General features: G+C 45.2%; 1 protein-coding gene across 7 annotated transcripts in view; it reads right to left on the bottom strand.

Annotated features, from left to right (window-relative positions):
- LOC136612717 (DBIRD complex subunit ZNF326-like) overlaps positions 1-13290 on the bottom strand; it is a 131624-nt gene that overhangs the window by 10651 nt on the left and 107683 nt on the right. For 4 of the 7 annotated variants that reach the window (XM_066593272.1, XM_066593273.1, XM_066593274.1 and 1 more), the window contains one exon: positions 8624-8708. The exons of 2 other annotated variants lie outside the window; for them this stretch is intronic. In XM_066593272.1, the coding sequence (XP_066449369.1) occupies positions 8624-8708 (85 nt within the window). The remainder of the gene's footprint in view (positions 1-8623; positions 8709-13290) is intronic. One more of the 7 variants, XM_066593269.1, reaches the window with a different exon arrangement.

Here is a 13290-nt window from a genome sequence, read left to right as displayed (position 1 = left end):
ATTCTATACTTGTCTGGATGCCCTTTCTGAGTCTTCTTCTTTACAGGGAAGAGGGGTGTGTTGTAGGGCGACTCGCAAGGGACGAGAGACCCATTTTGGAGCAGGACCTTGACCTGTCCCGATATTTCTTCTGCCAGTGCTATCTTGAGAAGATACTAGGGTTTCCAGGGAAACCCTGCTTCTGGTTTTAGAGTAACTATTACAGGTGCCACCTTGAGGTGGCTGATGTCTTCCGGACCGGTTGACCACAAGTGTTCAGGCATTCTTTTCAGGATTTCCGGTGGGATACTTGACATGGAAGGAGTCTATAAGGTCGTGAGGATAGGCATGGAGCACAGCACCATGCGGTCTTCAGAGGACAGTGGGGAGGAGACTGTGATTTTCCCATCTTCAGTGAAGGTAATGGTTGCTTGCAGTCTGGACAGAACTTGACTTGATTAGGACCTTTAATGGCCTCTCGAAGTCCCATTGTCCTGAATGATATCCTGAATTGTGGTAGCTTGGTCAGCCAGGCGATCCTGGGCCCAGTTGAACCTTTGTGGCCGATTGATGACTTGTTGTTTCTGTGTTTCTTGGCTGCAGCTTTCGGAGATAAAATAGAAACCTGAAAATACCTCAGTAATGAAAACTGGTAACCACCCTCTGCAATAAAAGTGGAGGTGTTTGCCCATAGCAACCCAAGGAAAATCCAGATATTGTGTCGAAAAATGCACTGAAAACTGTAATCTGAATGGTTGCTGTGAGCAACTCCTAAGTTTAATCTGCATTTCATGAATTTCAGTATCAATTGCTTTGGTTCTGCAGTATAACGTGTCAATACGCTGTCAGTTCTCACATTCTACTTTTCTTTGTTCTTTTCTACGGGCATTTTTCATCCTAGTAGTTTTCTGCTGCTTTGGATTGTTAGATGCATTTGTGTTGTTTTTACGGTGTATGTGGTCCAGAAAAAATAACATGCTAACTTCATTATGTTGGTCATCAGATTCTAATTTTTTTGTTGTGCTAACAAATTACTTTTTTCGCCATTTTCTATCTACTGTAACTTTATTTTTTCATCAATGATTCTGTAAGATGACTTGTTTTTGGTCGTGACAACCTGTAGTTTCTATTGGTGCCATTTTAGGGTACGTACAACTGAGTAGGTGCTCAAAAGAGTGTAATTTTGGTGTTGTGCAGTCTTTGTTTCTAACAGCGTTCACCGTTTAGGATAATGTATTTTCTCATTTGTATCATGGGAGGACACAGCTGAAGAGCGTGGGTTTAGCTACTGCCACTAGGAGGCGAACACTAAGCAGAAAAAGCGTTAGCCACTCCTGCTAACTATACCCCGTCTGCAGGTACCAAGCCAACCAGTATTTGCTTTATTTCCATAGGAGGCAAACCTGTTTCTAGCCGTTCTTCAACTACCTCTTGAATTAAGGGAATACGGGGAGCCAGAACTCTCCCCGATCGCCTAACAAGGAGGGCGAACAGAACAGAATTAACCATTATGCTGCCTGCCCTGACCTCAGGGGATAAGGAGGCACGTTCAAGCGCTAGTGTTCCCCCTTTACCAGAGCACTCTAATCCTCCTTAAAAGGCAGGTGAGTACAGGGGATATACACTGCTGGAGTTGTGGAACCCACTTCTTTCTTGATGAAAGGGTATCTACCCCATTCTGCAGACAGGTGAGTATTCCCCCATTATCCCTCTTGGCCATTACAACCCCCATCCTCTCACTAGGGGTACAGTTGCCTTTTCATGGGCTGTTGAAGAACTTGACCTGCCTCAGGGAGGGGGGGGGGGTCACCTAACTACAAAGACAGCCCTCACTTCAGGGTAGCAGTCTTTCCACCACTGTCCTGCCTATTTTCACCCTCTCCCAGCTCAGGTACACATTCACATGTTCAGCAGGGATCCTTAGGTCGGCTGCAGTTGGGAAGGCTCTACTCCAGCTCCCCACAGCTAGCAGAAAGCTCTTCCTTGGTGGTCCCAGCACTGCTTGGCCTACAGAACTTCCCCTTTCACATTGGGCGCATGATACAACCCATAGTTTTTTCACACCCGGTATTTCACTGTCAGGAAGTAGGTGCCGCATGCATTTTTTACACGGCCAGATCGTACTTCCAGTCCCAGAGCTGCGACCCGTGCCCCAGGTGCCTATTATTATATACCACGCTGGCCTCTTCTCCCCCAGCGCCGTATGTCCACCAGCCAGGGTAAGGCCAGCTGCACACGAATGGATTTGCATTGCGGAATTTACAACAGGTGTCTGTACAACGGATCCATACCAATTACCGTTCATAACATACTATGGAAAAGCACTTCTTCCTGCACAAGCGGAAATCATTTGCGATTTCCGCTCGCGGAGGAAAAATCACAGCAAGTTCCATTTCTACGTGGATTCCGAGAGGACGACTTCCATTGAAGTCAATCGTAGCTGTCCGACCTACGGCCTTTTCGTGATAAACATTTAAAAAAAAAAATCTGTTCTGTGCATGTCAGACGTCGAGCCGTGCGGACCATCCGCAGTACAAGAAAAGAAGAGAAAATACAAGTTCGAGAGGACGCCGGCTGCTGTCAGGGCCGGATTCTGCTACAGGAGCCCGCATGCAGAATCAGTCTCTAAGCTTCTGGCTTAGTCAGGGCGCAGTTGTACCAGTATTGTATACCAGAAAATGTAAAAGGAGGGCTACCTATCCTCACCACCAATCCATGTACAGCATGCCTTCCTTCCTAGGATACCATTGCCTCTCAGGCTCAACAAGGTCCGCCCCCAATCCTCTCTACCTGTCCCTCAGCCTCTTCATGCAGTTTTGTTGGGACCCATGGCTTCGTACAGGCTTGATGGGACTGTAGGCATTTACTATAGGCCACCCGGACAAGCAGAAAATATTGATGAACTCTTTCTACATCAGATGGCCAAGCTGTCAAAAAAGCATGACAGTGATTATGGGAGATTTTAACTATCCAGACATTGGTTGGGAATCTCTCTCAGGTAAAAGTAATGGATCCAGCAAATTCCTATCCGCTCTTGCTGACAACTTTATTTTCCAAAAGGTACAAGAGAAAACAAGGGGATCTGTGATCTTATACCCAATTCTAACCAACAGGGAGGGAATGGTTAAGGAAGTAAGGGTGGCTGGGACCTTAGGAGGCAGTGTGTTAAGAGGTGTGGCTGGAGGGAGGCATTAGTTATTGCATCACCGGCTGCCTCATCATCACGCCCTGCCCCGCCCTTGGCGGGGACTCCTGTATTTAGCTTGGCTTAGACTGGAGCTCAGTGCCAGTGTTTGTTTTGGTCCTGTCCAGCTAACACCCGCTACAGCAATTCTGTCTCCAGCTTTTGACTCGGCTATTCCTTGACTCTGAGCTTGTCCTTTCCCTTGGTCTGATGTTCCTGTTTGGTTAACCCTTTATGTTTCTTACTCTTAGGTTGTGTTTTGTCAGTTGCTTTTGGTTAGTTGGTCTTCTCTGTCCCATCTGTCACGGGGTCCTCCTTAGGGCAGAGTAGGGACCGCCGCCCAGTGGTCGCCCTGGGGTTTAGCCCAGGGGGGCAAGTAGGCAGGGACAAGGGAGAGGGCTGGTGTAGGGACTTCCGTGCCCCCTGGTTCCTAACCAGTCCTGACAAAAACACTGGCCATACAATTTCAAGTCTGTATTCTCTGGCCCTAAGTAATTCCAGCTATGGAGGGCTGTGTCTGCTTTGGTTAACCAGGTGCAAAGCCTGACCGAGGTGGTGCAGGATTTGTCGGTCAGCCTCAAACACCAGGAGCAAGTGGTAGCTGGTGCTTCAGTGATAGGTTCTCGTGGTCCTGTATCAGTATGTGAACCTAAAAGGTACACTCCCCGACTTCTTTTCTGGTGACCGGAAGGCATTTTTTGCGTTTCATGAAGGATGTAGATGTATATGTATACTTCAGTTTGCGTCCACACTCTTCTGGGTCTGATTACCAGAAGGTGGGTATTGTCATCTCTCGACTAAGGGGTGATCCCCAAAATTGGGCTTTTTCTCTACCACCTGATTCACCCTCTCGTCCGTCTGTGGATGCTTTCTTTGGAGCTTTGGGTCAGCTATATGATGAACCAGACCGAGCAGGCTATGCTGTGTCTAAATTGTTGAGTCTCCGTCAGGGCAAGGGTGCTGCCGAAGATTTTTGTTCTCAGTTCCGACAGTTCTGTGTTGATTCTGGGTGGAATAACCGGGCTCTAAAGGATTTATTTCTCACCGGGTTGTCAGAGTCCATTAAGGACCTGCTGTTGTCTCATCCTGAGCCTAAGACACTAGAGACTGCCATGACTTTAGCAGTTCGGGCTGATCGCCCAGACCTGGTCGTTCCTCCCCCGCACTGACCGAGCAGAATCACGTTCTACCCAGCAACTATACTGAAGCCATGGAACTGGGGTATATGTCACTTGCAGATCGCAAGACATTTTGCTTAAAGAACGGGTTGTGTCTCTACTGCGGGGAACTCGGACATCGGGTCGCCAACTGTGACAAGAGACAGCCGCAGGAAAACTTCAGCTCCTAGGCAATGTCTGGAGGGATAACCTAGGTGCTCAGGTACTTCTGGGTATTTCTAAGTTGCTTCTGCCTTGTTCCATTATGTTTGGTTCTTGTCTTATTTATGGTCATGCATTCATTGACTCAGGGGTGGCTGTCAATTTTGTAAATTTGGAGTTTGTTAAGTCATTTGTATCTGATTTGCAGGAATTGATTCCTCCCATACAGGTCTCTGGAATTGACTCCACACTATTGACTGCGGGGTTGGTTAAGAAGATGACATCTGAACTAACATTCTCAGTAGGAGCTCTACATACTGAGACCTGTATGCTTTTAGCCATGGAGAATTTATCTGTTGATATTGTTTTGGGGTTACTGTGGTTACGTCTTCACAACCCCGTTATTGATTGGGCATCCTCTGAGTTGATACAGTGGGGAGCTGGCTGTGGAGATCATTTGACATCCGTCCAACTGCATTCTTCCAGTTGTGAGGTTCCTGGCCTGCTGAAATATTTTGCAGAGTTTGCTGATGTTTTTTCTAAGCAACTTTCAGAAGTGTTGCCCACTCATAGGGAATGGGATTGCAAAATGTACCTGGTTCCTGGGGGTAAGATGCCTAAGGGGGGAATTTACAACGTTACAGTCCCTGAATGGGAGGCCATGAAGAAGTATGTAACTGAGTCTCCGGCGGGGGGCTGGGCTCTTTTTTGTGGAAAAGAAGGATGGTGGTCTTATTGATTATCGAGCATTAAACGAAATTACTGTTAAGAATCAATACTCCCTTCCACTTATCCCCGATCTCCTTAATGGTTATTGGTGCTAGATGGTTCTCCAAACTCGATCTCAGGGGAGCCTATAACCTGATTAGGATTAGAGAAGGGGATGAATGGAAGACAGCATTTAATACTTCGTTCGGGGATTTCAAGTGTTTAGTGATGCCGTTCGGTTTATGCAATATTTCAGGGTTTTATGAATGCCATCTTTCATGATCTTCTGGGTACTTTTTTGGTAGTATATTTGGATGATATTTTAATTTTCTTCCCCGATTGGGAGACACATCTGAGTCATTTAAGTGTCGTGCTCTCTTGTCTTCGAGAGCATCATTTGTTCGCTAAGCTGAAGAAGTGTCAATTCGGGGTCCAAGAGATCTCGTTTTTGGGATATGTCATAACTAGAGATGAGCGAGCGTACTCAGAAAAGCACTACTCGCTCGAGTAATGTGCTTTATCCGAGTATCGCTGTGCTCGGGTCTGAAGATTCGGGTGCCGCTGCGGCTAACAAGTGAGTCGCAGCGGGGAGCAGGGGAGAGCGGGCGGGAGAGAGGGAGAGAAAGATCTTACCTCTGTTCCTCCCCGCTCTCCCCTGCAGCTCCCCGCTCCGTGCCGGCACCCGAATCTTCAGACCCGAGCACAGCGATACTCGGATAAAGCAAATTACTCGAGCGAGCAGTGCTTTTCCGAGTACGCTTGCTCATCTCTAGTCATAACGCCTTCTGCTATTCAGATGGATTCAGATAAGGTCCAGGCCATAACTGAATGGTGTCAATCCACCAATTCAAAGGCGTTACAACGTTTTCTAGGTTTTGCTAATTTTTACCGTAAATTAAGCTAACTTAAATGAATTCAAATCTCAAGGTCCAGATGAATTACATCCTAGGATACTAAAGGAAGCAGTGGAGGTAATTGCTGAACCACGCACCATAATTTTTTTTTTTAAATCCTGGAGAACAGAAGAAGTCCAAGAAGATTGGAAAAGGGCAAAAAGTTGTCCCTATCTTCAAAAAAGGGAAGAAGGTGAATCCAGGAAACTATAGGCCTGTGAGCCTGACTTCTATACCAGAAAAGATCTTTGAACAAATTATTAAACAGCATGTATGCAAGTACTTGGATAAAAATGGAGTAATTAACCAGAGCCAACATGGGTTTGTAACAAACAAGTCATGCCAGAATAACCTAATTTTCTTATAAGACAGAATCACCGACTGGATCGATCAGGGACATGCGGTGTTTATAGTATATCTTGACTTTAGTAAAGCATTTGACAAAGTATCTCATACTTTACTTATTGAAAAAAGTGACCAGATATGGGAATGACAAGCCAACTGTTACGTCAATTTACAACTGGATGAGTGATCGTACTCAAAGAGAGGTCATAAATGGCTGCACATCCAAGTGGAGGAATGTATCAAGTGGGGTACCACAAGGCTCTAAGGCCCCGTGTTGTTTAACATTTTTATAAATGTGGAGGAGGGAATTGATGGGAAACTGATCAAATTTGCCGATGACACAAAGATATAAGGGATAGCTAACACTAGAGAAGAGAAACAGTATTCAACAAGTTCTAGAAAAGCTTGAACAGTGAGCAGCAACTAACGAAATGGTATTTAACAAGGAGAAATGCAAAGTGCTACTTCTTGGCAAGAAAAATGAAGAAAGCACATACAGAATGGGAGGAAATGGGCTAAGCAGTAGCACATGTGAAAAAGACTTGGGTATACTAATAGATCATAGACTGAACATTAGTCAACAATGTGATGCAGCAGCCAAAAAGGCAAACATAATTCTGGGATGTATTAGGAGAAGCATAGAGTCTAGATCACATGAGGTAATTATCCCCCTCTACTCTTCCTTAGTCAGACCTCATCTGGAATACTGTGTTCAGTTCTGGGCACCCCACTTTAAAAAAGACAAAATGGAGCAAGTTCAGAGAAAAGTTACCAAGATAGTGAGCGGCCTGCAAATCGTGTCCTATGAAGAATGGTTAAAGGATCTGGGAATGTTTAGCTTGCAAAAAAGAAGGCTGAAAGGAGACTTAATAGCTGTCTACAAATATCTGAAGGGTTGTCACAAGGGAGGTGGCGAGTCGACCTTCAGTGGAAGTGTTCAAACAAAGGCTGGACAAATATCTGGGATGATTTAGTGAATCCTGGACTGAGCAGGGGCTTGGCACCCGTGACCCTGGAGGTCCTTTCCAACTCTACCAGTCTAGGAGTCTATGGATTCCAGGACTTCTCTTCTCATTGAAGGCTGCAGACCATCCGACAAGGATTCTTGGGTTCGTTGCCTCTCAGATCTATTCCAAACTGGGTTAGCTCTGCTTGGCGGCTAGTTCCCCTGCTCTATTTGCCTCTCCTGCAGTACCCACTTGTAGTAGACCTATACAGTATTATTCTATGAAATACTGCCCACGGCTTTATTTTAGCGCCATATTCGACTCCAGTGTGGAAGACTCCAGACAGGGTCCAGCTAGAGTCACATACTATGCATGCTCTTGCTGCAACATAAACTTACATGTTGCCGGCAGGCAGCTATAAAAACACACTACTGGCACACCTCCTGTCCAGCCCCCAGAGGCTGCCGAACCGGAATATGGTCACTCCCTGTCACAGGCAGTCTATGACCTTACTAGGGCATCTACCGCAATTCCAGAAAGGCTGGACCATTCTACCAGTAAACTGTTTCAAAACGCGTTTGACGAAAGAGAACTAGGCCTTCTCACTCAAAGCAATCATCTAGATCCCCTGCATTAACATCTCACCAAGCCCTTCCTGAAATGCACTCGGTACCTCCCTCCAGAGAAAATAGTCACTCAGAAGGTGAACTGGCCAACTCCCCCTCTGATTCTGATATGGATGAAGAACAAGCTCTTAAATTCTCCTATGTGGTGCATAGCCCAATAAGCACAGTGAGGAATACTCTGCAGGTCATAGACCAGTTGTTTACTACGTCAGCATCAACTTTTTCTTTAATATGACCTAAGCGTTCCCCAAAGTTATTCCCTCCTCATGCAGTGTTTGATGATGACTTGACTAGGAAATGGAATACTCCAGTCGAACGCTTTACCAATCCTAAGTGTCTGGAGCTCATGCATCGTTTTCTGGACAACTTAGTTAAATAGTGGTCATCTTCACCAGTAATCTATCCCCCAGTGTCCCGTTTGGCGAAAAACACCACCCTCCCTATGGCGGACGCTTCTTCTTTTCAAGACACCAATTATTTTTACTTCTCCTTTTTTAGTCTCCATAGGGAACTTGACTCAACAACTGTCTAAATGCATGTCACAATATACTGCGATACTTCATGCTATGAGCAATTCTTTCTAATTTTCCTTTGCAATTTTTTATATATCTCCCAATTGTACCTTTTTTCTTCTCTTCACCAGCCTGATGTAGTAAAGAAGGCGTGCATTTCTTCTCTGTCTGAAATATGTTTGTCGGTCCTATCTTCTAAAGGATGAAAGGAAAATGATACAGAAATATGGTCAGCAGACATGTCACACCCTCTTTAGCTTCATCCTCATATTTAAAAGGGGTTGTCTTTGGAAGATAACCGTTGTTCATGGGCTCTATTATAGCAGATGGATGTCAGAGGTCGGTGCGCCGCTCACAAAATCTCACTACTATGACCCAGAAGAGAGATCTGATGTGTATTATCCCCTTTTAGAACATAGTAACATAGTATGTTAGGCTGAAAGAAGACAATGTCTATCTAGTTCTAGTTCATCTATGTTGATCCATAGAAAAGGCAAAAAAAAAACCATTGAGACAAAAGCCAATTTAGCACATTTGGGGGGGAAAATTCCTTTCCGACTTCATAATGCAAGTCTGAATAATCCCTGGATCAACGCTTGAAAGTTACTACCGGACTCCAAGACCCGGATCAACAACCCCGCAGGTTATTTAAGGTCTATATCCTGTAATATCATAGCGCTCTAGAAAGGCATCTAGTTCCCTCTTAAACTTCTCTATGGATTTACCAGTAGAGGTCTATCTACACTACAAGGAAGAAATTACACCACACTTACTCTCTTTATATAAACATATATTTGAAAAAAATCATCTACCAGAGTCAATGCTAGAGGCCAACATAGTCCTCATTTTAAAACCAGATAAAAACCCAGAGGAATGCGGGTCATATAGACCTATTTCCCTCTTAAACACAGATTACAAAATCCTTACCAAAGTGCTGGCCTCTAGACTAAATCAAGCGATAAAAGACATCATACACCCTGACCAAACCGGTCACAGGTGGTCACGCAGGTGGGATGGAGGTGGAGATCGGACTGGGCCTTGGCCTTGGCCTCACTGGATGCGGCTAAAGCATTCGACTCAGTTGAGTGGCCATACTTGACAGAGGTTTTACGAAAATTCGGATTTGGAGATTCATTCATTAGATGGGTTTCTATCCTGTATAGTTCCCCGACGGCAGAATAATGGTGAACGGCCTGACCTCCACCTCCTTCCCACTTCACAGGGGGACCCGACAGGGATGCCTGCTTTCCCCCCTTCTGTTCGCAGTCGCCATAGAACCTCTGGCTTTGAAGATCCGACAACGCGCATTATATAAAGGGAATCCAGATAGGACCCAGAGAGGACAGGATAGGGTTATATGCAGACGATATAATACTTTACATGTCGAAGCCCAGGAACACTCTGCCATTAGCCATCTCTCAAATAGATAAATTCGGGAATTTCTCGGGCCTGCATATTAATTGACAAAAGTCCACCCTTATGCCGCAGAGACCGAGGGAATGGTCGATGGGAGAAGTATTCTGTAAACTACAAATTGTCCCCCAATTCAAATATTTAGGAATTCATATTACCAGAGACCACACCCAGAGCTTTGACCTAAACATTACCCCCCTTCCTGCTGACAACTCTACAACTAAAATTAAAGATTGTCTGTAGTGGGCAGAATAAACCTCATTAAAATGATAATACTCCCCAAATATTTATATTGTCTAGAACATGTAGAAACAAGCATACCGCAGAAGTTTTTCAAAAAATCTAACTCGTTAATAATATCATTTATCTGGGGGAAATCTAGAGCCAAACTTTGCATGGAAACCCTACAAAGACCCAAAGAGTTGGCAGGAATGGCCCTACCAGACTTTAAAATATATTAACCTAGCGGGACAGATTAGATATATCCGTCACTGGCTGTCGGGCTCTCCTCTCCGAACTCCGAGCACCACCTGATGTTCTTCCTCTCAGAAACATCACTTTGGATCCTCCTGGAAAAACCAGGACTATTGACTAGACAAATGCTGCCCATCCATAAACTTGCAACAAATGTGTGGCTGGCGTGCAAGCAATTGACCAAACAAGACGACATTCCTTTGGAAACCCCTCAATGGGATAATAGAGCATTACCACATCTGTTGAACCTGCCAGATAGACAGTTCTGGTCAAATCTGGGAATCACCACACTAGAACACCTATATATTGATGGAATATTGGCCTCCTTTGAGCAAATACAGCAATTATATCAAGTCCCTAGAGCGGGCTTCTTTAGATACCTACAGCTTAGACATGCCCTGACAGCGCAATTCCCAGAGCCCAGACGACCTTGCTCTTCATACCCATTAATAGGCATACTGCGCACCCAAGGACCTAAAGGCCTAATTTCGACACTATATACTCACCTACTACACTCCAAGATCCCCGATATGCCAATGACAGTGATGGAGAGATGGAAAGAACTTATTCTCTCATTGACTAATGAAGACTGGGAGACCGCAGTGTCTACGTACACGGGGGTCTCACCAGCCGCAAACAATAAGCTAACGTAACTATATATACTACACCAGTGTTATCTGACACCGACCAGGCTTTACAAAATGAATAGATCGGCTACCAGCCAATGTCATCATTGCCGGGAACCTTATACAAATTTCAATCACCTGATTTGGTGTTGCCCGATGGTGTACATGTACTGGGAGGAAGTTATGGAGTTTCTATCCCAACTGCTGGGAATACCAATACCACCTGACCCAGCAATATGTCTACTAGGTATTATAGACGAAAAACAATGGCAATATCATGATAAAATATTTCTTATCAAAGTACTATTCTATGCCCGCAAAGTTATAGCCCTACGCTGGATGGATAGGCAACCTCCGACACTCGCAAAATGGCAGAATAGCATCAACTCTATCTTACCATATGAGAAAATAGTTTACAAAAACAGAAAATGCCCCCAAAAATTCAATAGGGTTTGGGGAATTTGGTTCGGGTCAAGAAATACAAATTTCACACAAGAAATGTTTCATAATTTATTAAGGGGAACTACACCCAGGCCTGCTATGTAAAATAAGTGATGATACCACCAACACCACGAATGAACGCATTAACACATGTTTATTATCTGCAGAGACAATGTAACGTATTTATGTACTGATTATCTGTCCTAAAGAGCTTTCGATGTATGCAAAGTTATTTTACCACAAATTGTATGCAATGCATATTGTTCAATAAAACGAGTTTTAAAAACCCCCCCAAAACTCCTCTATGGATTTTGCCATCACCACAGCTGCAGGCAGAGTTCCACAGTCACACTGCTCTTACAATAAAGAACCCCCTTCTATGTTGATAAGGAAACCTTCTCTCCTCTAGACGTAGAGGATGCCCTCATTACCGTCGCAGTCCTTCCTGGGTATGAACAGATCATGGGAGAGGTCCTTGTATTGTCCCCTAACGTATTTATACATGGTTATTTGATTGCCCCTTAGCGGACTTTTTTCCAGGGTAAATAATCCCAATTTTGTTAGCCTCTCTGGGTATTCCAGTCCTCCAATTCCATTTATTAATTTAGCTGTTCTTCTTTGAACCCTGTCGAATACTGCAACATCTTACCTAGGCACCGGTGTCCAAAACTGTACTCAGTAATCCATGTGGTGCCTGACAAGTGCCTTATATAGTGGAAGGATAATGCCCCCCCTCCCATTCCTGCCCTATACCTCCTTTAATGCACCGCAAGACTTTATTTGCTTTTGCAGCAGCTGACTGGCATTGATTGCTCTTCAGCACTACATCCATCACTCACTTTCTACATTAGAACCAACGTAAGAGGAAGAAGTCTCCAGACTGTTGCTGCTTGCTCCACCACCTGTGCTAGCGACCCTCTTCCCTCTGACCTCCTCCAGTCCTCTCCCTGGCTGTCATTACTCACCACCATCTCCAACATCCCCTGACTTCAGGTATTTTACCCTCCTCATTCAAACACTCCATCATATCCCCTCTGCTACTGACCCTTGACCCAACAGATGGTGCCAACTACCGACCCATCTCAAACCTCCCCTTCATCTCTAAATTATTAGAATGCCTGGTCTATTCCCGCCTCCCATGCATTCTCTCTGACAACTCTCTCCTCGACCCCCTCCAGTCCGGTTTCCGTCCCATACACTCGACCGAAACCGCCCTCACAAAAGTATCAAATGACCTGATGGCGGCAAAGTCGAGAGGTGACTACTCCCTACTGATCCTCCTTGACTTCTCTGCTGCATTTAACACTGTCGACCATGACCTCCTCCTCACTATGCTTCGCTCTATCAGCCTAAAAGACACTGCTCTCTCCTGGTTCTCCTCCTACCTCTCTGACCGCTCTTTCAGAGTCTCCTTCGCTGGCTCCATCTCCTCTTCACTTCCTCTTGCTGTTGGGGTCCCCCAGGGTTCGGTCCTTGGTCCCATCCTCTTCTCTATCTACACAGCCCTAGTTGGACAAACCATCCGCAAATTCGGCCTCCAATACCATCTCTAGGCTGAGGACACCCAGCTATACACCTCTTCACGTGACATCTCTGCACTCTTCCTCCAAAATATCACCGACTGTCTGCGGTCTATAACACCATGTCCTCACTCTTTTTCAAACTTAACCTCTCTAAAACAGACCTTTTCGTCTTTCCGCTTTCCAGCCGACCACCCTCTCAACATCTCCATATCAGTATGTAGCACCACCATAACCCCCAGACAGCACGCCCGCTGCCTTGGGGGTCAGACTGGACTCTGACCTCTCTTTTACCCTCCACAT

Source organism: Eleutherodactylus coqui, chromosome 2 (assembly GCF_035609145.1).
Source record: "Eleutherodactylus coqui strain aEleCoq1 chromosome 2, aEleCoq1.hap1, whole genome shotgun sequence".
Lineage (NCBI taxonomy): Eukaryota > Metazoa > Chordata > Amphibia > Anura > Eleutherodactylidae > Eleutherodactylus > Eleutherodactylus coqui.
This window is presented reverse-complemented; position numbering and strand designations above follow the sequence as displayed.